The sequence below is a fragment of the Cygnus atratus genome, chromosome 3 (genome assembly GCF_013377495.2).
Source record: "Cygnus atratus isolate AKBS03 ecotype Queensland, Australia chromosome 3, CAtr_DNAZoo_HiC_assembly, whole genome shotgun sequence".
Taxonomy (NCBI): Eukaryota; Metazoa; Chordata; class Aves; order Anseriformes; family Anatidae; genus Cygnus; species Cygnus atratus.
Window position 1 is genome coordinate 6,691,817 of NC_066364.1, and position 26,773 is coordinate 6,718,589.

The 26,773-nt window shown below is 37.9% G+C and overlaps 1 protein-coding gene and 1 pseudogene across 1 annotated transcript; one reads left to right on the forward strand and one right to left on the reverse strand.

Moving 5' to 3' along the window:
* Nucleotides 1-1,336: 1,336 nt before the first annotated feature.
* Nucleotides 1,337-12,043, reverse strand: LOC118254696 (opsin-5-like; annotated as a pseudogene).
* An 827-nt stretch (nt 12,044-12,870) lies between these two features.
* LOC118254695 (opsin-5-like) lies at nt 12,871-23,529 on the forward strand (the record flags this gene model as incomplete). The annotated part of the gene is given in 7 exon segments (XM_035560171.1): nt 12,871-12,994; nt 16,512-16,682; nt 18,347-18,681; nt 22,092-22,193; nt 22,195-22,243; nt 22,246-22,336; nt 23,466-23,529. Coding segments are annotated over 7 exon segments (936 nt in total), but the record flags the coding sequence as incomplete, so codon positions are not given.
* Between the last annotated feature and the right edge of the window lie 3,244 nt (nt 23,530-26,773).

Genomic DNA, 26,773 nt, shown 5'->3' on the forward strand with positions numbered 1-26,773 from the left:
GGAGAAATCACAGAAAAACACCAAAATCATTATTTGAAGAGTTAATAATCTGCTTATAATGGACTGCTAATATTTGGTCTATTATGATGCCTCTATCTTAAGGCAAATCTACAGAGGAGAAGAGAATGGGAATAAATATGACCCAGACTGCCTCATAACCTATTTGCTGCCTTACTCTGAAGATCTTTTCAAGGTACATTGTTTGTCTATTGAGTGTATTAAGAACTTACATGCTGTCTTCAAAGTCTGTCTGAATCCTTTTTAAATCTTCATACTTGCAGGGTTTAGTGTTTAAAAATTAGGACACAACTGCCACCTGAGAAAGACTTCTGCGTATGTATGCTGTACCTTTCTCATGAATTCACCAGCTTTGAATCCAATTGCAATTTAGGACTGAGGAGGGATTTGTCATTTTATATTAATAGTGATGTCATAAGGATTGTGGAAAGTACAATACAAGATGATAAAGGTCAGTTACCATTCAGTAAGTCAAACGTCTGCTTATTGTCTTATTTCACTGCATTTTTGGCTGGGGAATGCCAAAAAGATGTGCAAATTATTCATTTGCCTAATTCATAATATAGGGCTGACTTCATTTATGTTTTCATTTTTGTTACAAAGTAATTCGTGACGTCCAAAATATTTAAATGAAACTAGCATTGAGAAAGAGATCTTTCCCTCTAATTCACAATATACTCATCATCTATGGTGTATGTGTGACACCTTATCTTGCTTCACAAAAAAAAAATTAAAAAAAAAATCTGAATACTGAAAGACTGAAGTCAAGGTGGTTTTAAGACAGTTTGTAGCCACATGAGTTGGAGAGAGATTCACAAAGGTAATCAGTAGGCTAACGTTGCTATACTTCTCCAATGGGTGATTCAGAGCCTGACAAATGGAGTTCTAACTTTGATTTGTCCCTCTAAGGAATCGTTTCTCTTATGCTCCCCATTCTCCAGTGATTGTACTAGGAACTCAGGGAAATTGAATTAGCAAACTAAAACTGGCCTGTGTGAATAGTTTCCCTTTCTTGAGGGAAAACATCACTGAAATATCACTTCTGTAGTGCTCAAAAAAAAAAAAAAATTCAAAGGCTCTGAAATGGATGCATTTCTTTTATACAAATGAATCTTCTTTGTTTTCTTCCATTTCTGAAAACTTAAAATATTTGCCCAGCTCTAATCACACTGTTTTAGTTAGATGGAAAGAACTAAAATTGTACTGGGGGAGTAAAATAAAAATGTCATCATGTTTTAATTTATTTACAGAAAGAGGAATTTGAGACCGTATGACTGTTTGTCATCAGGTTTTCATTTGCTGTATGTGAAATGAGCCTTCATACTTCCAGTTGGGTTTCATTCATTGCTGTTGAATCTCTGTGTGAAGATATGGTATACATCCTGTGGGAAGGAGGAAAGCATAATCATGTTGCTTGAAACAAGATAACAATTAAGTTCCTAATTCTGGGAATTTGTTTTTCTAGAACATTTTCTTCACTACACAGGCCTAGAATTCCTTGCATTCAGCATGAGGTACTAGATGAAACCTCCTTTCTTGTTTTGGGAGTGATAACTTGGAAGTTAAACACAAATCCAGCCTCCAGATACTTTGAGGGTTACTTCAGGGTTCGTCTCACTTTTGCATAGAAACTGCAGAGGGATCTTTGGTAAACTAGGACTTTGGTACCTCAATTAAACATATACAACATATATAAAACTCCATATGTTCTGCAGATGAGATAAATCTGAACAAAAGATTATAGGATCATCTGCTAAAGCATACTGTGCAAGCTTGAGATATCAACTTGTTCTCTGGACAATACATTTAAAAAGTGCTGGAATTGGTAGGGAACAAAATGAATGATGGCACAGGCCCTCTGATACATACATACTGAGTCATGTAAGTTCTAGGCTTTAGAAGCAAATTATTCTCTTGAAATTCTACGGAATTCTAATCACTTTAAATCAGTTAGCATCTATGGCCTTTATTGCAGGCTACACTGGCATTTAATATTCAACATTAATCTTGTTATTATTCTATCATGAAGGATAGTTTTCTGTCATAAGACAGAGCTAGAAGCAATTTTCCTCCATTGACAGTAGTGTTTCCTATGAAGGTGGTCTGCACAGATTTTGCCACAAAGTTATAAATACAACAGAGGCCTTTTTTGAGTCTTTATTACATTTTGATTTATGAGAAAGAGAGAAAAGGAACAGGAGGAGAGCAGAGATCCAAAACCACTAAAACAAATGGTTCATTTTCAAATATATTAATTATTAATAAAATTGCAGCTGGATACATGAGGAAAAAAAATCTAAAAATCTTCTCCTTGCTTCTGTTTTTTACCGCTAGAATCACTTTCACAAATTCCATGACAAGAAAGATCATGGTCAAAAACAAAGGCCATGCCCCCTCTACAAATAAATAAATAAATAAATAATAAAAATAAAATTGAAACAGCCATGATTCTTATGTTCAGTAATTTTGGGGAACACTGTGTACTGAAATATACCCTACATCTCAAAGAACAAATTACCTCAGTTTCTTCAAAGAGTTCTTCTTCTGCAGTGTCTTCAATCCACCTGACCGGCAACAGGCAAACTTACAATCAATGACCTGGTAAATTATTGGGTTGTACATGGCTGCTGACTTGCAAGCAGAGTTGGTACCACTGAAAACTGAATGGGAACTGAATCCGGTTGTCCAAAGGCTGACCATACAGAGACCACAGCGTAAGGGATCCAGGCAATGAGGAATCCTGCACAGATCAACATTGCCACCTTGTGAGAGGAAAAGAAGAGAAAAATAAATTAATCTCACGGAGTTGTCCTTACTGACAGCGCTGCACGGAGCTTGGCAGAATGCAAGGGAAACAGGCAACAGAATGGAAAAGAAAATTATAACTTGCTTGACGTAAATTTGCAATGTGAACAAAAAATGTATTTTGCTACATTTAATTTTCCTAGATACAAAGGTGGATTCAAACACCTAATTCTGCATACATGGAAATTATTAAAGACACTGGTGATAGTCTGATGAGGTGGAAAATCACAACAAACTCCTATCCATCACTTCCCCACATACACTCTCACCATCTCATACAAATAATATAATAAAATTAAAAAATCATAGAATCATAACATATCCTGAATTGGAAGGGACCCACAAAGATCATGGAGTCCAACCTCCTGGCTCCACACCAGCACCACCCAAACCAGACCCTATGTCGGGGAGCGTTGTCCCAGCGCTTCTTGAACTCCTGCAGCTCGGTGCTGTGACCACTGCCCTGGGGAGCCTGTCCAGTGCCCGACCACCTCTGGGTGCAGAACCTTTCCTCACACCCAGCCTGACCCTCCCTGGTCCCAGGTCCCATGCCGGTCCGTCGGTCCTGTCGCTGTCCCCAGAGAGCAGAGCTCAGCGCCTGCCCCTCCGCTCCCCTCGTGAGGGGAGCTGCAGGCCGCCATGAGGCCTCCCCTCGGCCTGCTCTGCTCAGGGCTTAGCGAACCAAGGGACCTCAGCTGCTCCTCATACATCTTGCCCTCTAGGCCCTTCACCATTTTCACAGCCCTCCTTTGGACAATCCCTAATAGTTTTATGTCTTCTTTATATTTTGGCACCCAAAAACTGCACATAATACTTGAGGTGAGGCCGCACCAGCACAGAGTAGAGAGAGACAGTTGCTTCCCTGAAAAAACAAAAAGTCTATTTTCCATTTCAGAACAAAACAAGAGTGCCCTGGGAAAACAAAACATTACAATAAATTAATTCAGTGCAAGTCCTCCAGATTCTGAGTCTTTTGAAATCAGATTCTATAGGTCATAAAAAGAAAGTCTTTGAAGAAGTTTCCAGGACTGAAGGACTAAGTCCTTGATGGCATGTGGGAGTGCCTCTACAGGTGAGTTTGCTATAAGGATATGTTCCTGTCTAAATCTAATATACCACCCTCTTCTGTAACACACAGAATCAGACACTGAGGCAAGAGCAAAGGGAATTAGGAAAAGAAGATAATTCTTTAATTAGAATAATTAAAGAAAAAAACAACTTAAGAAGAGATTGCAACACCCCGATCTAATGCACGGCTTCTTCCTCTCTCACAGGCTATGCTTACGTCCCACAGAGAAGCATCAAAATGCAGTGGAACTAATAACCTGCCACAAGGATGGGCATTTGTAAGAGGAGGAAGGAGAAGAATTTTGCTGAATTAGCTTCATCTGCTTTCAACCAGGAGGGGGTCTATGGCCTTCCACTAGAAAAATGTCAACCATTAAATTCATTTCAAGACAAATATGGAATAAGTGAACATGAATTCATTCAAGAAGGCAAGAGATCTCAAGTCTCTGTGAATACTTATTTCAGCAGATAAAACATCAGTATAGTTCATGTGTAAGACAGAATTGAAACTACTGGGAATTTAATTGAGAGTGATAACACTAGCACAATATCTAGTTTTCCTTTTCCTTACACATAGCATGGATTTCATACTCCATTAAAATCTGCAGATCCTCTGAAAAGCAAATTTCTACTGAACTTTTGGATTACATTTCCTGATACATTTACTTTATCCAAACCAATCTATCTGCACTGAGTCACATCCTGATATAGCTTCAAATGACATAATGCAGTAATACATACTGAAGAACATATGCCATTATACTGCTGCCATTGATCAAATGTTGTTATGCACCCAGACTGACAGTATCATTTATGCATTCATTTGGAATAAGGCAATTAGCAGGGCTGCAACAAAAAGTCATCAGAAAGCACAAGGTTTTTTTGGATCTTGCAGAAACTTTTTGTGGACCTTCTTGTTCCACATCCTGATGGTAATATAACTGACCAGGGAAATTTTATTCTTTTATGCCTCTTTGTTTTCCAACACTGAAGAAATAATGCATGTGAAGCTAAGGATCTCAAACATAGCTTGTGTTAGCAATAGTCCTGTGGAGTTAGATGGGTTGTGTTGGAGACTCGTTGTTTATATTTACATGCACCCCAACTACACTGTTGGTCCGAGACAATGTTCTCCACTGTGTATCCAAATGGGAAGCAAAAATTACTAGTGTTTTGCCTCAGATCACATTGAAGTCTTACAAGACAACTCCACTATGACAAAATAAAAAATAAAAGAAATAAAAATAAAATCTAATGCCTTAAATCAAACATTTTCCACCGTTCTTTAAAGGAAAGGTGATGAATAACTGCAAACAGTACAGTAATGAAGCAAACCATTTTTAACACAAGTACAGTTTTACCAGTGGTATGACCTTACTGGTAGCCCTCAGTTATGTTCTGACATGAAGTCACCTATTGCTGTATATCACATAAATTCAGTTTAACCCCCAAAAATGAATAAAATGAATGTTTGATCAGCCAAATAAAGGATGCTGCTTGTCTCCTTCTTGGCCTGGTTTGTAGAGGCTGGTGACTCTTTTACAAGTAAGAAATATGGTTTTGTTTGGTAAAAACTTTTACCTTGAGAGATTTCCCAGCGCTATAACCAGTATAACCAGCAAGGATCATGATTGTTACCATTGTGAAAACAGAAAATAGATTAATCAGAAACGGAAAATAGGATATGGTCTTAGATGGAAAATAGATTTGCATTTGAGTGCATTTTTATCAGTGGCTGATGGCTGAACCTAAATGATAAATTATCTTCATAAAAACAATTGCAATATCACAGGAGTGAGTTTTGGTTTATATCTTCATTCAAAGAGGAATACAAACTGTCTCATACGTTTTATTTCTCTGATAAATAATCTGCTTTCTACCTGTTTTCCTTCTATAATTCCTGAACACCTCTAATGCCTTAAAATAATTCTTTACAACTGTTACTGAAAGAAAAGGCAGTTTTGTGATGGGGAATAGGGCCACAGAGATGACATGGCTTGTGCAAGGTCACACGGGAAGGCAGATCTTCAGACTGAATCATAACTCAGGGACTCCAAATCTCAGAATCACAATAAGAATGGTTCAGGTTCTAGGAAGCTCTTGGAGTTTTTTTGGTCCAACTGAGTGCCCTAATCACAAAATTATGTTTCAATTCATGTCTTTTCCCATCTTCACAGTAATAGGGGAAGAAAACTGGAAGACTCACTTTCAGATTGTACTATCACTCAGCATAGGAGAGCATATTGCCGAAATTCTCCAAGTGTACTTTTATGATCTGACAGAGCAAATGGAGTTAAATCTTCCTACTTACCTTGGTCAGCTTCATTTCAAGTATGTGGCTGTTCTGGATCCTGCTGTCATAGTGAGCAACCTCTTTGGTGGATGACTTGACTTTTAAAATTATTTTAACATAGGAAAACACAATCACTGCAGTTGGGAAGAGGAGGCAAAAGAAAAGAAATACTCAGCATAAAAGCCTGCCCAGCCACTGAAGCCTGTGCCAGCCACCAGTCCAGAGTGCACGAGGTCCCAAAAGGCTCAGGAGCATAGCTTCCCACACCAGCAAAAGGCACCCGTAGCCCAGAACGTTGCATAGGCCCAGATTATTGCCAAACAAATAAAGGCATGGTGTCTCTTAAGCCAAGTACCTGGAAGATAATTCAAGAGTTACAACTGCAGGTCTGTACATATCTGGCACAATTAAAACTTCTCATTCAAACACTTTCCATAAGAGCTTGTTTGGCTGTTTGACAGCAACCTCTGTAGGGTTCATTTCACCTCGTCAACAGATTTCTGTAGTGACCACTGAGCTCACCACCCAGACCCACTTCGTACCTCATGGAGGGAAGTACATGCCTGTAGGAAGGGCTCCACCTGGCATTATTTTAGGTCTCTAATTTAGGCTGTGATGATTTACAACCTACAAGAGTCTATATAAGAGCAATCCAAACAGCTACCTCAGCAACAATCATGGGAATTCCCCTTATTTTGTTGGGAGTTAGTCCCTTCCAATGAAAGAAAACATCTTTTCTAACCTGTGACAACATCCTTTAACTGAAAAGAATGAAGCATATAATACTTTATATTCAAGAGATATATGATATTGATGCATATGGTGATAACAGCTTCATTGCTAAATTCATTTCCTCCTCTCAGATCCAGCTCCATATTAGAGAGATGATATCACATTTATTATGACCTATTGCACAGCCAAATCTTTTAGATGTTTTAAATTGCTTGCCACATATCTTAAAATAGGTTTAGGCATCTAATGAGGAATACTTTGTCTATCAGGCCACAAGACCGGTGTAAGATGTGCAGTACTTGAGCCAGTAACATTAATAGACCCTTGATAAATCCAAAGTGATTTATCTGAGTGATTACCAAAACTCATGTCTTAAGTAGAGGGACAACAGCAAAAAGGATAATATGTCCAGCAATACAAATTTAGCTACAAATATAGCTGAGATTACTTGGGTCATGCCAATATGTTTATTTTATATGTGCATTCCTCTCTATATTTAACAACAGCATTTTGGAGAGCTAAGGATGATTTCAGTCTAGAAACGTTGCACTACAATGACAGGATAAAAAGCTTAAGATGCTTAATTTATCCAAGGAGAGGATTTCTGCCACCCAGCAAATGAAGTGTAACAGGATCCAACAGCTGACTGTTAAGTTAGAACTTGACCTTTTTTAGAGGGGACTAATCAACCATCAGTACAATTTACTCAAAATTACTTTATATCTTAAACAGAAGACTAGCTACCTTGATGATATCATTTAATTCAACAGAAGTTCTGTTTTTGATTCAGAAACATTTAGAATCATAAAATATACTGAGTGGGAAGGGACCCACAAGGGTCATCAAGTCCAACTGCTGACTCCACACAGGGGCAATCTGTAAGTTTAAACCACGTATCAAAGAGCATTGTCCAAATGCTTCTTGAACACCAAAAGGCTCAGGGCCATGACCACTTCCCTGGGGAGCCTGCTCCAGTGCCTGACCACCCTCTAAGTGAAGAATTTCTTCCTAATATTCAGAATTACATTATGTAAGAAAGTTGGCAGAGATGACCAAAGCAATTGTTTCTAGTCATGTAAATCCTTCGCTCCCTCATTTATATTGTATTTTATTTGCTTTGTGTTTTTTTTCCCTCTTATTTTCACTATGTGGAAGTGAAAATAATTTCTAAATGTTCTGTTTCCTTACCCCTTTTGATCACAACTCTAATGGCCTAGGTTTTCTTGGGTGGGAGAGGGCAGGGGAGATTGAGCAGGGGGATAGTGTCACTTAATATAGTTTTTCTTCCTTACCATAAGACAAGTGACAGATTTTTAGGTATCTATCCAGGCTGACAGCTGTCATGGTAATAAGGCTCCCACAGCCAAAGAAGAAACCAGCCCATCCATACCAACGGCAGCCCATCCATCCAACACCCCAGCGGTGAGGAAAAGAAGGAAATGATACTGAAGGGCTTTCCTACAACTTCAAAAGGAGGAAAAGAATGTCAGTTGGACTGATAAAATCCATACTGATTAAATCAAACCTTTTTTCAGTAGAACAAACCCTCCTCTTTGCCCAAAACTAACACCAATAAAAATGTTGAGAGTGAAGAGAGGGCTTAAGGGCACAACCAGATGTGATTGAGCTGTGTGCCTTCTGTCCACAGGGACTAAGCCAAAGACAGCTGTAGCCTAGATCTCATAAAATCTACACTGTGGTAGGATGAGTCAAACCTGCAGTATGTGTCAGAAAAAAATGCTTCACTACCGACCACATGAAACAGAAGTAAACCCATACTCAGGTACTAAGCATGTACAAATTCTTTCCCATTAGAAAACTTCAAAGCATGGTTTAAGTCCACTTGTAAACACATTCCAGTACGGTTGATGGGTAAGCCTACCACATGATCAAGCATAGATCTAGTGAAGCTGCATCCTTATAATCAAGTGAGTGTCTTCAAACACATCATAAAGGAAATTTGCTTTCAAAGAGGACTTCTGCAAACCTATCAAAGCCCAACAGTAGGATCCACTCTGTGGTAAAGTGCTAGATTACAAAGGAAGATGGTGCTATGATGGTGCTACTGTTGGAGCGTGGGACGTGAGCTGCAGAATGGCTTCAGCTCCTGTCCATACCACATTTCTTCCTAAGTGACTCTCAGCAAGTCACCTGGCCACAGATAGTCAAAGTTTTAAGCATCCTCAAACAGAAGGTAAACATCTAGCTATTTGGAGATGCTGCCCTCGTGATTCCTTACGTCAGTTTTCCATTTGTAAAAGCGGAAGGTGCATGATGAAAGAAGTCTGGTTAGGTCATAGGGTTGTTTCATTCTTGCCTTAAAACAGACTAACATTATTCAGAGTCTTTGCAAATATCAGGAGAATTAGGAAAGTTTGCAAATTGTGATTTGCTAGCTGGAAATCTTTACCTCCTGATTTTTTGGTTGTTTTTTTGTTTGTTGTTGTTGTTTGGTTGGTTGTTTTTTTGTGGGTTGTTGTTTTTGGTTTTGTTTGTTTGTTTTGTGATTTGTGTTTTTTTTTTTTTTGGGGGGGGGGAGGTTTTTTGGTCTTAAACTGGATGTACACAAAAATCAATGGAACAGAAAACTCAAGAATTTACAATCTAGGAACATCTGCATGTTTTCAGAATCTTACATTTCCACTTACCATTCTGACCTGAAAATGCTCAAAAGTCTGAAACGGTTCAACTGCAACATTCAAGCAACATTAAATATTTAACTCCACCTTCCTGTGGCTATATTATTCCTGCACAGGAGTTGCCCAGAGCACCTCAAGAGAGTTCAAAACCTCTTGGCTGCCCTGGCCTAGTTTCTCTGGCTGAACCACAATGTCTGTAATGTCATGGTAGCTTGTGAATGTCTATAAATAAAGCAGACGTGGTCCTGCAAACTGTAATTTCCATAAAGGTAACATTCACAGAAATAAGTTCATAGAAATTCACCAAAATGATCTGAAGTAAACATTTTGGATTGTTCCCAAAAACATTCCATTTAAAATCAAAGTGATGTGAAATAAAATATTTCATTTTCATTCCCAACAGAAAAGCAAAACATTTCTACTAAAACAAATCCTTCTGAAAAACGCTTTTACTCTCCGTTTTCTGTGCCAAAAACATAATTAGAAAAAAAAAAAAAAAACTCAAAATTAGATGTGTTTTTAAACAATGCCTTTTGGGCATCTTTTCCTTTAACATAAACCTGTAAGGAAAATTCTACCTGACCCTGAAGGCTGTGCTTAGGTCATATAAGTACACTTTTATGCAAGCAGAAGAAATATACTGTAATTTTTCAAGCAAAAACTGACCCCAATGATTAAGGTTTCAAGAAAAACATGAAATACAGCAAGGGCTAGGATATATTCTGAGAGTAAGCAACTTTATTAATGTAAAACATTGCTACCTCTAAAGGATATTTATTTGCACAAAATCAAATTTCTCTTCAGCAGCACAGGACTCAGTTTGGTATTAGTGCAAAACGAGGATAATACAGTATTAAACAAGTGCCTAGTGCCACCCTGTGGAAATCTACAGGAAGCAGGGCTATTGCAGAACCCATTTCTTGAATAAAGTGCTAAGACAAGCAGGTGAAATATAAAGGCTTTGGAAAAAGTCTCATCTCCATTACAATAGGTCTAAAACCAGAACACATCACATTTCTTGAATTAACATCTTCCGTTAATGAAAAAAGAAGGGAAGAGAAAAGAGAACGAGCACATGCTACTGTACCAATCACAATTATTTTGCGTTAAAACATTTTAGCAGGCAGAGAAATTGAGACTCCCGTGGAAAACAAGGTGACAAAGATCAGTCGTATGCTGTTGGCAGACCTAGAGAGAAACTAGAAACCCTTATGCTAAGATCCTTGCTTTCATAGGATTCCCAAACTTGCTGTAATTTGTGTATTTGGCACCAAATTACTGGAAGCAGTTTCTTGACTGTGCGCAGTGGCAGCAGCAACAAACTTCATCTCTGAGGGGCTGAGAGACATCATTTTATGTTGTTCTGTGCTATTTTAGGCATTTAGAGTGTGGAAAACAGAAAGAAAAAAAAACATTTGATGGGAAGAAAAGGGTGTACTGGAGCTGGGGACAGGGGTCATGCAAAACATAAAGAACATAACTTTGGGAGCATGGGAACATCCTGCCATTTATGTGGGGTCATTGCATGGGGGGACATTGCATGGTCATAGCTGAGTCACATCAGGCCTTTATACCCATTGGACTGCCTCTTTGACAGGTAAAGGATGTCCAGCCCTCTCCCTCTCATTTGTATGTAGCCCTGAGCAGCTTAATGAGATTCATGTCAAGAGCCAAAGAAATGATCTCCAAAGGCTCTTAACTCTCCAGCTTTGCATAAGCCTTTACAAAGCTTCCTGCTCTCATTCCAGGGCATTCAGGCTGTCAGGTTGAAGTAGAAATCCTTCCAGTTGGCTGATGTTGCTCTTACTCTATAGATTGAGACAAATGCTTATTATCTGACATAAACATAAAAGAGGAAGGTCGCTAGCAAGAAAAGTATTAGCTTGGATAGTCTGATGACTGTTAACATTTTCTAATTTCCTCCCCTCACCCCCATCCCTACTAAGATTTGGCTTGATATGCATTCTCAAAGTACCTGGATCCCTTCTGTTGCACCCTACAGCCAGAAAATACTATTTTCTTCAATACTAATGCAAATCTATTTCATGTTTATTGTGCCAGGATGTTCATGGAAGCTGTATTTGAAGGTCTGCACAGTCCTGAGGTGAACATGAGCTTTATCTGACACAGAATTGACAAATCCAACCTTATTTTCTCCTCTGTACTTTTCACTTCTTTTCCTCAAGCTGTTCAGGAATGTTGTTTTTTCTATCATTCTCTCTGTTTCATATACAAATAGTAGAGAAGAAATATCAGTAACAAAAGGCATTTGGGGCTCTTTAGGACTTCCAGAGGACTGTCTCGTGCTGCTGCCAGAAAGAATGGTGGGATAGTAAAAATGAATAAAAATAGACATGAAATTACCTGAAATGCCCAGATCACACACTGCTAAATTAACAGTCATTATTTCAGCAGGTCTCAACTTCTTTTTTCGCTTTGAAGACATAAAAATAACGTACCCATTTCCCAGAGTTGAAAGAATCCCTATAATAAAAAAAAAAAAAAAAAAGGAAATTAAAAAAAAAAAGAAAGAAAGAAAAAGAAAAACAATAAAGATAGAGTTTCTCCTTAAAAACAGCAATATCCCATCTTCCTTGTGAAATTCTCTGGTATTTTCAGCCTAACTCTTTAGTCCCAAGGCTAGATATTTTACTCTGAAACATGATCATCTCATCCTCATTGTACAGCTCATAGAGACATCTACCGCAGATATCCCCCGCCCACAACAAATGTTATTTTCCTCTCTGCAGCAAGACATTGCCTTCACCACCTGAGCCTGCACAGCTATTGAATGAATGCATATAATAAAAATCCCATAATTCCTCTGTTCTCATCAATCCCATTTGTCTCACAAGTGTTCATAAAGCCACAAGAATAAAATTTAGGCTGGTCAGAGATTGAGGGGTCCTTGTGATTAGACAGCTTAATTTTATTCTTGTGGCTTTATGAACACTTGTGAGACAAATGGGATTGATGAGAACAGAGGAATTATGGGATTTTTATTATATGCATTCATTCAATAGCTGTGCAGGCTCAGGTGGTGAAGGCAATGTCTTGCTGCAGAGAGGAAAATAACATTTGTTGTGGGCGGGGGATATCTGCGTAGATGTCTCTATGAGCTGTACAATGAGGATGAGATGATCATGTTTCAGAGTAAAATATCTAGCCTTGGGACTAAAGAGTTAGGCTGAAAATACCAGAGAATTTCACAAGGAAGATGGGATATTGCTGTTTTTAAGGAGAACTCTATCTTTATTGTTTTTCTTTTCTTTCTTTCTTTTTTTTTTAATTTCCTTTTTTTTTTTTTTTTTTATTATAGGGATTCTTTCAACTCTGGGAAATGGGTACGTTATTTTTATGTCTTCAAAGCGAAAAAAGAAGTTGAGACCTGCTGAAATAATGACTGTTAATTTAGCAGTGTGTGATCTGGGCATTTCAGGTAATTTCATGTCATATTTTTATTCATTTTTACTATCCCACCATTCTTTCTGGCAGCAGCACGAGACAGTCCTCTGGAAGTCCTAAAGAGCCCCAAATGCCTTTTGTTACTGATATTTCTTCTCTACTATTTGTATATGAAACAGAGAGAATGATAGAAAAACAACATTCCTGAACAGCTTGAGGAAAAGAAGTGAAAAGTACAGAGGAGAAAATAAGGTTGGATTTGTCAATTCTGTGTCAGATAAAGCTCATGTTCACCTCAGGACTGTGCAGACCTTCAAATACAGCTTCCATGAACATCCTGGCACAATAAACATGAAATAGATTTGCATTAGTATTGAAGAAAATAGTATTTTCTGGCTGTAGGGTGCAACAGAAGGGATCCAGGTACTTTGAGAATGCATATCAAGCCAAATCTTAGTAGGGATGGGGGTGAGGGGAGGAAATTAGAAAATGTTAACAGTCATCAGACTATCCAAGCTAATACTTTTCTTGCTAGCGACCTTCCTCTTTTATGTTTATGTCAGATAAATAAGCATTTGTCTCAATCTATAGAGTAAGAGCAACATCAGCCAACTGGAAGGATTTCTACTTCAACCTGACAGCCTGAATGCCCTGGAATGAGAGCAGGAAGCTTTGTAAAGGCTTATGCAAAGCTGGAGAGTTAAGAGCCTTTGGAGATCATTTCTTTGGCTCTTGACATGAATCTCATTAAGCTGCTCAGGGCTACATACAAATGAGAGGGAGAGGGCTGGACATCCTTTACCTGTCAAAGAGGCAGTCCAATGGGTATAAAGGCCTGATGTGACTCAGCTATGACCATGCAATGTCCCCCCATGCAATGACCCCACATAAATGGCAGGATGTTCCCATGCTCCCAAAGTTATGTTCTTTATGTTTTGCATGACCCCTGTCCCCAGCTCCAGTACACCCTTTTCTTCCCATCAAATGTTTTTTTTTCTTTCTGTTTTCCACACTCTAAATGCCTAAAATAGCACAGAACAACATAAAATGATGTCTCTCAGCCCCTCAGAGATGAAGTTTGTTGCTGCTGCCACTGCGCACAGTCAAGAAACTGCTTCCAGTAATTCTGGTGCCAAATACACAAATTACAGCAAGTTTGGGAATCCTATGAAAGCAAGGATCTTAGCATAAGGGTTTCTAGTTTCTCTCTAGGTCTGCCAACAGCATACGACTGATCTTTGTCACCTTGTTTTCCACGGGAGTCTCAATTTCTCTGTCTGCTAAAATGTTTTAACGCAAAATAATTGTGATTGGTACAGTAGCATGTGCTCGTTCTCTTTTCTCTTCCCTTCTTTTTTCATTAACGGAAGATGTTAATTCAAGAAATGTGATGTGTTCTGGTTTTAGACCTATTGTAATGGAGATGAGACTTTTTCCAAAGCCTTTATATTTCACCTGCTTGTCTTAGCACTTTATTCAAGAAATGGGTTCTGCAATAGCCCTGCTTCCTGTAGATTTCCACAGGGTGGCACTAGGCACTTGTTTAATACTGTATTATCCTCGTTTTGCACTAATACCAAACTGAGTCCTGTGCTGCTGAAGAGAAATTTGATTTTGTGCAAATAAATATCCTTTAGAGGTAGCAATGTTTTACATTAATAAAGTTGCTTACTCTCAGAATATATCCTAGCCCTTGCTGTATTTCATGTTTTTCTTGAAACCTTAATCATTGGGGTCAGTTTTTGCTTGAAAAATTACAGTATATTTCTTCTGCTTGCATAAAAGTGTACTTATATGACCTAAGCACAGCCTTCAGGGTCAGGTAGAATTTTCCTTACAGGTTTATGTTAAAGGAAAAGATGCCCAAAAGCATTGTTTAAAAACACATCTAATTTTGAGTTTTTTTTTTTTTTTCTAATTATGTTTTTGGCACAGAAAACGGAGTAAAAGCGTTTTTCAGAAGGATTGTTTTTAGTAGAAATGTTTTGCTTTTCTGTTGGGAATGAAAATGAAATATTTTATTTCACATCACTTTGATTTTAAATGGAATGTTTTTGGGAACAATCCAAAATGTTTACTTCAGATCATTTTGGTGAATTTCTATGAACTTATTTCTGTGAATGTTACCTTATGGAAATTACAGTTTGCAGGACCACGTCTGCTTTATTTATAGACCAATTCACAAGCTACCATGACATTACAGACATTGTGGTTCAGCCAGAGAAACTAGGCCAGGGCAGCCAGAGAGGTTTTGAACTCTCTTGAGGTGCTCTGGCAACTCCTGTGCAGGAATATATAGCCACAGGAAGGTGGAGTTAAATATTTAATGTTGCTTGAATGTTGCAGTTGAACCGTTCAGACTTTTGAGCATTTCAGGTCAGAATGGTAAGTGGAAATGAAGGATTCTGAAAACATGCAGATGTTCCTAGATTGTAAATTCTTGAGTTTTCTGTTCCATTGATTTTTGTGTACATCCAGTTTAAGACCAAACCCCCCCCCCCAAAAAAAAAAAAAACACAAATCACAAAACAAACAAACAAAACCAAAAACAACAACCCACAAAAAACAACCAACCAAACAACAACAACAACAAAAAACAACCAAAAATCAGGAGGTAAAGATTTCCAGCTAGCAAATCACAATTTGCAAACTTTCTAATTCTCCTGATATTTGCAAAGACTCTGAATAATGTTAGTCTGTTTTAAGGCAAGAATGAAACAACCTATGACCTAACCAGACTTCTTTCATCATGCACCTTCCGCTTTTACAAATGGAAAACTGACGTAAGGAATCACGAGGGCAGCATCTCCAAAATAGCTAGATGTTTACCTTCTGTTTGAGGATGCTTAAAACTTTTGACTATCTGTGGCCAGGTGACTTGCTGAGAGTCACTTAGGAAGAATGTGGTATGGACAGGAGCTGAAGCCATTCTGCAGCTCACGTCCACGCTCCAACAGTAGCACCATCATAGCACCATCTTCCTTTGTAATCTAGCACTTTACCACAGAGTGGATCCTACTGTTGGGCTTTGATAGGTTTGCAGAAGTCCTCTTTGAAAGCAAATTTCTTTATGATGTGTTTGAAGACACTCACTTGATTATAAGGATGCAGCTTCACTAGATCTATGCTTGATCATGTGTAGGCTTACCCATCAACCGTACTGGAATGTGTTTACAAGTGGACTTAAACCATGCTTTGAAGTTTTTCTAATGGGAAGAATTTGTACATGCTTAGTACCTGAGTATGGGTTTACTTCTTGTTCATGTGGTCGGTAGTGAAGCATTTTTTTCTGACACATACTGCAGGTTTGACTCATCCTACCACAGTGTAGATTTTATGAGATCTAGCTACAGCTGTCTTTGGCTTAGTCCTGTGGACAGAAGGCACACAGCTCAATCACATCTGTTGTGCCCTTAAGCCCTCTCTTCACTCTCAACATTTTTATTGGTGTTAGTTTTGGGCAAAGAGGAGGGTTTGTTCTACTGAAAAAAGGTTGATTTAATCAGTTATGGATTTTATCAGTCAACTGACATTCTTTTCTCCTTTTGAAGTTGTAGGAAAGCCCTTCAGTATCATTTCCTTCTTTTCTCACCGCTGGGTGTTTGGATGGATGGGCTGCCGTTGGTATGGATGGGCTGGTTTCTTCTTTGGCTGTGGGAGCCTTATTACCATGACAGCTGTCAGCCTGGATAGATACCTAAAAATCTGTCACTTGTCTTATGGTAAGGAAGAAAAACTATATTAAGTGACACTATCCCCCTGCTCAATCTCCCCCTGCCCTCTCCCACCCAAGAAAACCTAGGCCATTAGAGTTGTGATCAAAAGGGGTAAGGAAACAGAACATTTAGAAATTATTTTCACTTCCACATAGTGAAATAAGAGGGAAAAAAAACACAAAGCAAATAAAATACAATATAAATGAGGGAGCGAAGGATTTACATGACTAGAAACAATTGCTTTGGTCATCTCTGCCAACTTCTACATAATGTAATTCTGAATATTAGGAAGAAATTCTTCACTTAGAGGGTGGTCAGGCACTGGAGCAGGCTCCCCAGGGAAGTGGTCATGGCCCTGAGCCTTTTGGTGTTCAAGAAGCATTTGGACAATGCTCTTTGATACGTGGTTTAACTTACAGATTGCCCTGTGTGGAGTCAGCAGTTGGACTTGATGACCCTTGTGGGTCCCTTCCCACTCAGTATATTTTATGATTCTAAATGTTTCTGAATCAAAAACAGAACTTCTGTTGAATTAAATGATATCATCAAGGTAGCTAGTCTTCTGTTTAAGATATAAAGTAATTTTGAGTAAATTGTACTGATGGTTGATTAGTCCCTCTAAAAAAGGTCAAGTTCTAACTTAACAGTCAGCTGTTGGATCCTGTTACACTTCATTTGCTGGGTGGCAGAAATCCTCTCCTTGGATAAATTAAGCATCTTAAGCTTTTTATCCTGTCATTGTAGTGCAACGTTTCTAGACTGAAATCATCCTTAAGCTCTCCAAAATGCTGTTGTTAAATATAGAGAGGAATGCACATATAAAATAAACATATTTGCATGACCCAAGTAATCTCAGCTATATTTGTAGCTAAATTTGTATTGCTGGACATATTATCCTTTTTGCTGTTGTCCCTCTACTTAAGACATGAGTTTTGGTAATCACTCAGATAAATCACTTTGGATTTATCAAGGTCTATTAATGTTAACTGGCTCAAGTACTGCACATCTTACAAGGTCTTGTGGCCTGATAGACAAAAGTATTCCTCATTAGATGCCTAAACTATTTTAAGATATGTGGCAAGCAATTTAAAACATCTAAAAGATTTGGCTGTGCAATAGGTCATAATAAATGTGATATCATCTCTCTAATATGGAGCTGGATCTTGAGAGGAGGAATGAATTTAGCAATGAAAGCTGTTATCACCATATGCATCAATATCATATATCTCTTGAATATAAAGTATTATATGCTTCATTCTTTTCAGTTAAAGGATGTTGTCACAGGTTAGAAAAGATGTTTTTCTTTCATTGGAAGGGACTAACTCCCCAACAAAATAAGGGGAATTCCCATGATTGTTGCTGAGGTAGCTGTTTGGATTGCTCTTATATAGACTCTTGTAGGTTGTAAATCATCACAGCCTAAATTAGAGACCTAAAATAATGCCAGGTGGAGCCCTTCCTACAGGCATGTACTTCCCTCCATGAGGTACGAAGTGGGTCTGGGTGGTGAGCTCAGTGGTCACTAGAGAAATCTCTGACGAGGTGAAATGAACCCTACAGAGGTTGCTGTCAAACAGCCAAACAAGCTCTTATGGAAAGTGTTGAATGAGAAGTTTAATTGTGCCAGATATGTACAGACCTGCAGTTGTAACTCTTGAATTATCTTCCAGGTACTTGGCTTAAGAGACACCATGCCTTTATTTGTTTGGCAATAATCTGGGCCTATGCAACGTTCTGGGCTACGGTGCCTTTTGCTGGTGTGGGAAGCTATGCTCCTGAGCCTTTTGGGACCTCGTGCACTCTGGACTGGTGGCTGGCACAGGCTTCAGTGGCTGGGCAGGCTTTTATTCTGAGTATTCTTTTCTTTTGCCTCCTCTTCCCAACTGCAGTGATTGTGTTTTCCTATGTTAAAATAATTTTAAAAGTCAAGTCATCCACCAAAGAGGTTGCTCACTATGACAGCAGGATCCAGAACAGCCACATACTTGAAATGAAGCTGACCAAGGTAAGTAGGAAGATTTAACTCCATTTGCTCTGTCAGATCATAAAAGTACACTTGGAGAATTTCGGCAATATGCTCTCCTATGCTGAGTGATAGTACAATCTGAAAGTGAGTCTTCCAGTTTTCTCCCCTATTACTGTGAAGATGGGAAAAGACATGAATTGAAACATAATTTTGTGATTAGGGCACTCAGGTTGGACCAAAAAACCTCCAGAGCTTCCTAGAACCTGAACCATTCTTATGTGATTCTGAGATTTGGAGTCCCTGAGATTATGATTCAGTCTGAAGATCTGCCTTCCCGTGTGACCTTGCACAAGCCATGTCATCTCTGTGGCCCTATTCCCCATCACAAAACTGCCTTTTCTTTCAGTAACAGTTGTAAAGAATTATTTTAAGGCATTAGAGGTGTTCAGGAATTATAGAAGGAAAACAGGTAGAAAGCAGATTATTTTATCAGAGAAATAAAACTTGAGACAGTTTGTATTCCTCTTTGAATGAAGATATAAACCAAACTCACTCCTGTGATATTGCAATTGTTTTTATGAAGATAATTTATCATTTAGGTTCAGCCATCAGCCACTGATAAAAATGCACTCAAATGCAAATCTATTTTCCATCTAAGACCATATCCTATTTTCCGTTTCTGATTAATCTATTTTCTGTTTCACAATGGTAACAATCATGATCCTTGCTGGTTATACTGGTTGTAGCGCTGGGAAATCTCTCAAGGTAAAAGTTTTTACCAAACAAAACCATATTTCTTACTTGTAAAAGATTCACCAGCCTCTACAAACCAGGCCAAGAAGGAGACAAGCAGCATCCTTTATTTGGCTGATCAAACATTCATTTTATTTCATTTTTGAGGGGTTAAACTGAAATTTATGTGATATACAGCAATAGGTGACTTCATGTCAGAACATAACTGAGCTACCAGTAAGGTCATACCACTGGTAAAACTGTACTTGTGTTTAAAAATGGTTGCTTCATTACTGTACTGTTTTGCAGTTATTCATCACCTTTCCTTTAAAGAACGGTGGAAATGTTTGATTTAAGGCATTAGATTTTTATTTTTATTCTTTTATTTTTTATTTTGTCATAGTGGAGTTGTCTTGTAAGACTTCAATGTGATCTGAGGCAAAACACTAGTAATTTTTGCTTCCCATTTGGATACACAGTGGAGAACATTGTCTCGGACCAACAGTGTAGTTGGGGTGCGTGTAAATATAAACAACGAGTCTCCAACACAACCCATCTAACTCCACAGGACTATTGCTAACACAAGCTATGTTTGAGATCCTTAGCTCACATGCATTATTTCTTCAGTGTTGGAAAACAAAGAGGCATAAAAGAATAAAATTTCCCTGTCAGTTATATTACCATCAGGATGTGGAACAAGAAGGTCCACAAAAGTTTCTGCAAGATCCAAAAAAACTTGTGCTTTCTGATGACTTTTTGTTGCAGCCCTGCTAATTGCCTTATTCCAAATGAATGCATAAATGATACTGTCAGTCTGGGTGCATAACAACATTTGATCAATGGCAGCAGTATAATGGCATATGTTCTTCAGTATGTATTACTGCATTATGTCATTTGAAGCTATATCAGGATGTGACTCAGTGCAGATAGATTGGTTTGGATAAAGTAAATGTATCAGGAATGTAATCCAAAAGTTCAGTAGAAATTTGCTTTTCAGAGGATCTGCAGATTTTAATGGAGTATGAAATCCATGCTATGTGTAAGGAAAAGGAAACTAGATATTGTGCTAGTGTTATCACTCTCAATTAAATTCCCAGTAGTTTCAATTCTGTCTTACACATGGAACTATACTGATGTTTTATCTGCTGAAATAAGTATTCACAGAGACTTGAGATCTCTTGCCTTCTTGAATGAATTCATGTTCACTTATTCCATATTTGTCTTGAAATGAATTTAAATGGTTGACATTTTTCTAGTGGAAGGCCATAGACCCCTCCTGGTTGAAAGCAGATGAAGCTAATTCAGCAAAATTCTTCTCCTTCCTCCTCTTACAAATGCCCATCCTTGTGGCAGGTTATTAGTTCCACTGCATTTGATGCCTTCTCTGTGGGACGTAAGCATAGCCTGTGAGAGAGGAAGAAGCCGTGCATTAGATCGGGGTGTTGCAATCTCTTCTTAAGTTGTTTTTCTTTAATTATTCTAATTAAAGAATTATCTTCTTTTCCTAATTCCCTTTGCTCTTGCCTCAGTGTCTGATTCTGTGTGTTACAGAAGAGGTGGTATATTAGATTTAGACAGGAACATATCCTTATAAGCAAACTCACCTGTAGAGGCACTCCCACATGCCATCAAGACTTAGTCCTTCAGTCCTGGAAACTTCTTCAAAGACTTTCTTTTTATGACCTATAGAATCTGATTTCAAAAGACTCAGAATCTGGAGGACTTGCACTGAATTAATTTATTGTAATGTTTTGTTTTCCCAGGGCACTCTTGTTTTGTTCGAATGGAAAATAGACTTTTTGTTTTTTCAGGGAAGCAACTGTCTCTCTCTACTCTGTGCTGGTGCGGCCTCACCTCAAGTATTATGTGCAGTTTTGGGTGCCAAAATATAAAGAAGACATAAAACTATTAGGGATTGTCCAAAGGAGGGCTGTGAAAATGGTGAAGGGCCTAGAGGGCAAGATGTATGAGGAGCAGCTGAGGTCCCTTGGTTCGCTAAGCACTGAGCAGAACAGGCCGAGGGGAGGCCTCATGGCGGCCTGCAGCTCCCTCACGAGGGGAGCGGAGGGGCAGGCGCTGAGCTCTGCTCTCTGGGGACAGCGACAGGGACCCGAGGGACCGGCATGGAGCTGGGACCAGGGAGGGTCAGGCTGGGTGTGAGGAAAAGGTTCTGCACCCAGAGGTGGTCGGGCACTGGGACAGGCTCCCCAGGGCAGTGGTCACAGCACCGAGCTGCAGGAGTTCAAGAAGCGCTGGGACAACGCTCCCAGACATAGGGTCTGGTTTTGGGTGGTGCTGTGTGGAGCCAGGAGTTGGACTCCATGATCTTTGTGGGTCCCTTCCAATTCAGGGTATGTTATGATTCTATGATTTTTAATTTTATTAATATTATTTGTAATGAAGATGGTGAGAGTGTATGTGGGGAAGTGATGGATAGGAGTTTTGTTGTGATTTTCCACCTCATCAGACTATCACCAGTGTCTTTAATAATTCCATGTATGCAGAATTAGGTGTTTGGAATCCACCTTTGTATCTAGGAAAATTAAATGTAGCAAAATACATTTTTTTGTTCACATTGCAAATTTACGTCAAGCAAGTATAATTTTTCTTTTCCATTCTGTTGCCTGTTCCCTTGCATTCTGCCAAGCTCCGTGCAGCGCTGTCAGTAAGGACAACTCCGTGAGATTAATTTATTTTCTCTTTTTTCCTCTCACAATGTGGCAATGTTGATCTGTGCAGGATTCCTCATTGCCTGGATCCCTTACGCTGTGGTCTCTGTATGGTCAGCCTTTGGACAACCGGATTCAGTTCCCATTCAGTTTTTCAGTGGTACCAACTCTGCTTGCAAAGTCAGCAGCCATGTACAACCCATAATTTACCAGGTCATTGATTGTAAGTTTGCCTGTTGCCGGTCAGGTGGATTGAAGACACTGCAGAAGAAGAACTCTTTGAAGAAACTGAGGTAATTTCTTCTTTGAGATGTAGGGTATATTTCAGTACACAGTGTTTCCCCAAAATTACTGAACATAAGAATCATGGCTGTTTCAATTTATTTTTTATTATTTTATTTATTTATTTATTTGTAGATGGGGCATGGCCTTGTTTTTGACCATGATCTTTCTTGTCATGGAATTTGTGAAGTGATTCTAGCGGTAAAAACAGAACGCAAGGAGAAGATTTTTAGATTTTTTTTCTCATGTATCCAGCTGCAATTTTATTAATAATTAATATATTTGAAAAATAGAACCATTTGTTTTAGTGGTTTTGGATCTCTGCTCTCCTCCTGTTCCTTTTCTCTCTTTCTCATAAATCAAAATGTAATAAAGACTCAAAAAAGGCCTCTGTTGTATTTATAACTTTGTGCAAAATCTGTGCAGACCACCTTCATGGAAACACTAACTGTCAATGGAGGAAAATTGCTTCTAGCTCTGTCTTATGACAGAAAAACTATCCTTCATGATAGAATAATAACAAGATAATGTTGAATATTAATGTCAGTGTAGCCTGCAATAAAGGCCATAGATGCTAACTGATTTAAGTGATTAGAATTCCGTAGAATTTCAAGAGAATAATTTGCTTCTAAAGCCTAGAACTTACATGACTCAGTATGTATGTATCAGAGGGCCTGTGCCATCATTCATTTTGTTCCCTACCAATTCCAGCACTTTTTAAATGTATTGTCCAGAGAACAAGTTGATATCTCAAGCTTGCACAGTATGCTTTAGCAGATGATCCTATAATCTTTTGTTCAGATTTATCTCATCTGCAGAACATATGGAGTTTATATATGTTGTATATGTTTAATTGAGGTACCAAAGTCCTAGTTTACCAAAGATCCCTCTGCAGTTCTATGCAAAAGTGAGACGAACCTGAAGTAACCCTCAAAGTATCTGGAGGCTGGATTTGTGTTTAACTTCCAAGTTATCACTCCAAAACAAGAAAGGAGGTTTCATCTAGTAACTCATGCTGAATGCAAGAATTCTAGGCCTGTGTAGTGAAAGAAAATGTTCTAGAAAAACAAATTCCCAGAATTAGGAACTTAATTGTTATCTTGTTTCATGCAACATGATTATGCTTTCTCCTTCCCACAGGATGTATACCATATCTTCACACAGAGATTCAACAGGAATGAATGAAACCCAACTGGAAGTATGAAGGCTCATTTCACATACAGCAAATGAAAACCTGATGACAAACAGGTCATACGGTCTCAAATTCCTCTTTCTGTAAATAAATTAAAACATGATGACATTTTATTTTACTCCCCAGTACAATTTAGTTCTTTCCATCCTAACTAAAACAGTGTGATTAGAGCTGGGCAAATATTTAAGTTTTCAGAAATGGAAGAAAACAAAGAAGATTCATTTGTATAAAAGAAATGCATCCATTTCAGAGCCTTTGAATTTTTATTTTTTTTTTTGAGCACTAACAGAAGTGATATTTCAGTGATGTTTTCCCTCAAGAAAGGGAAACTATTCACACAGGCCAGTTTTAGTTTGCTAAATTCAATTTCCCTGAGTTCCTAGTACAATCACTGGAGAATGGGAGCATAAGAAGAAACGATTCCTTAGAGGACAAAATCAAAGTTAGAACTCCATTTGTCAGGGCTCTGAATCACCCATTGGAGAAGTATAGCAACGTTAGCCTACTGATTACCTTTGTGAATCTCTCTCCAACTCATGTGGCTACAAACTGTCTTAAAACCACCTTGACTTCAGTCTTTCAGTATTCAGATTTTTTTTTTTATTTTTTTTTTGTGAAGGCAAGATAAGGTGTCACACATACACCATAGATGATGAGTATTTGTGAATTAGATGGGAAAGATCTCTTTCTCAAATGCTAGTTTCATTTAAATATTTTGGAGTCACGAATTACTTTGTAACAAAAATGAAAACATAAATGAAGTCAGCCCTATATTATGAATTAGGCAAATGAATAATTTGCACATCTTTTTGGCATTCCCCAGCCAAAAATGCAGTGAAATAAGACAATAAGCAGACGTTTGACTTACTGAATGGTAACTGACCTTTATCATCTTGTATTGTATTTTCCACAATCCTTTATGACATCACTATTAAATATAAAATGACAAATCCCTCCTCAATCCTAAATTTGCAATTGGATTCAAAGCTGGTGAATTCATGAGAAAGGTTACAGCATACATACGCAGAAGTCTTTCTCAGGTGCAGTTGTGTCTAATTTTTAAACACTAAACCCTGCAAGTATGAAGATTAAAAAGGATTCAGACATACTTGAAGACAGCATGTAAGTTCTTAATACACTCAATAGACAAACAATGTACCTTGAAAAGATCTTCAGAGTAAGGCAGCCAAATAGGTATGAGGCATCTGAGTCATATTTATTCCCATTCTCTTCTTCCTCTGTAGATTTACCTTAAGATAGAGGCATCATAATAGACCAAATATTAGCAGTCCATTATAAGCAGATTATTAACTCTTCAAATAATGATTTTGGTGTTTTTCTGTGATTTCTCCAGGAAGAACATGATATTATGTAAAATAAGTTAATTGCAAATCAGAATCTTCCACACTGATTTGTGTTTACTATTTATAAAAAAAAAAAAAAAAGTTTCAGGAGCTAAAGTTTTATTTTGAATTGTTCCTTTAAGGAGAAAAAGCGTTTATGAAAGTGTTTCGATTGTTTTCCTGTTTAACATTTAATAGCACACTCATGTTTAACGTATTCCCTGCCATTCTGAACTTCTTTTGTAGCTGATCTGTACTGATGTTAATCTCATTTTATACAATAATATCATAAAAGTTTAAAGTAAACTGATGTTTATTGGCATGTCCCAGCACTCCCACTCTGCAGTACAAACACTTGCTATTTTCTCAAATGGTATTCAGATGATATAGCAGAAGCTGAATTTTGTTGAATTTCCTGAGCTGGGTAGAAGAAAGTATAATTTCCTCTCTTCCAATATTTTAGCAAAAGAAGTTTGAATATACACTAGGAGAACTCACAAAAAGACAAGGAGTTGCATGTTACTTATACAATGTTTTGTGCTAAATTTTCCCAGGAATTCAAGTCCTTTTACGTTTATGGACCTGCACTATAAGGCAATTTTATTTGTTGACTGTGGTTGCAAGTTGCACCTTAGAATTGATTAAGATCAGAAGTTGTACTTTACAATGTTTCCAGATTCAGTTATGACACCATTAACCATCTTCCCTTTGTTTTTCCACAGCTTTTTATTCCTATCTTCATTCAGACAAATTTTGATCGATATCTATAGAGGTTTATCCTAACTAAGGTCTGATGTAAGGACATACTGTGGCCCAATAAATGCAGATTAATTGGAGCAAAGTAGTTGGTATGGAGGAGTAGTATGTAATGTAGGAGTTACCCACCAGTATAGCCAGATTTCTGCGTAGATCAATTCACAATTTTTTCAGGAGACCTTCCTGCAGTTTCAACTAGGGAAGCTCTTCTCTTTACTTTCTAAAATTATGTACTGACATATAAATGGCTGCTGAGTTATCCCAGAAATGATTACATACTTGTGGTAGGTCTGAATTTTATATTGTTAAAGGCTGTATAATATATTTGGATTCCATTATAGGGAATGTTCTAGATACATGTGTTATCTGAATATGTCAGAGGTTTACTAAATTGCAAATATGAATTTCTAGGGTCATGATGAATGTGTTTCATATGATTTATTTAAAGGTATTTATTTTCCGTTCAGTACCATAATTCTATTTATTTGAAGATATAGTGTTACCACCACTGAATGGTATCTTGCTCTGTACAATTTGCTAGGACTCCAATTTGAGCAGGATTTAGAGACATATTTATACTGAGTTTCAAGTAAAGAAAGTTTACTTCTTTACTTCTAAAGATCTTTTCCTGAGTCAAGTAAGACATAAACATTCAAGCATGCAGGACTGTAATTTAAATGCAGATTATGAACCTAAAAGCTAATGGATCTTATCCAATTCATTGATAAAAGAGAACTAGAGGACTTTCTTTGTTCACCTGTATAAAGAAGACCATATAATTAATTTGTGATCATAGTGTGGTAGAGGAATAAGGGATCTTATTATAGATTAACATTTTCAAGGTGTACTTGGAATCTCATTGAAGGCTGTAGCCTGATGGTTCAAAAGGCAATTTGCCATTTATGCTCAGGATAGAGCTTTGTCCTCTCCATATGTTGAGCCTGATAATTCATAGTTGTATAACATGTAACCTTGGCCTGAGGTTACCAAGAGACAGTGAATCTCTTACTTTTTGTTCAAGAAACCTTCTAAATATTTTCTAAGATTCAAACTTGAGAGCTTAGTCAAAGCAAAGTAAAACCTAGTCAGTGTGAATGAGTGAGAAACGTGACTCTAAAGGAAGATTTTTTTTATCGCATTTTCAATTTTTCAGCCTC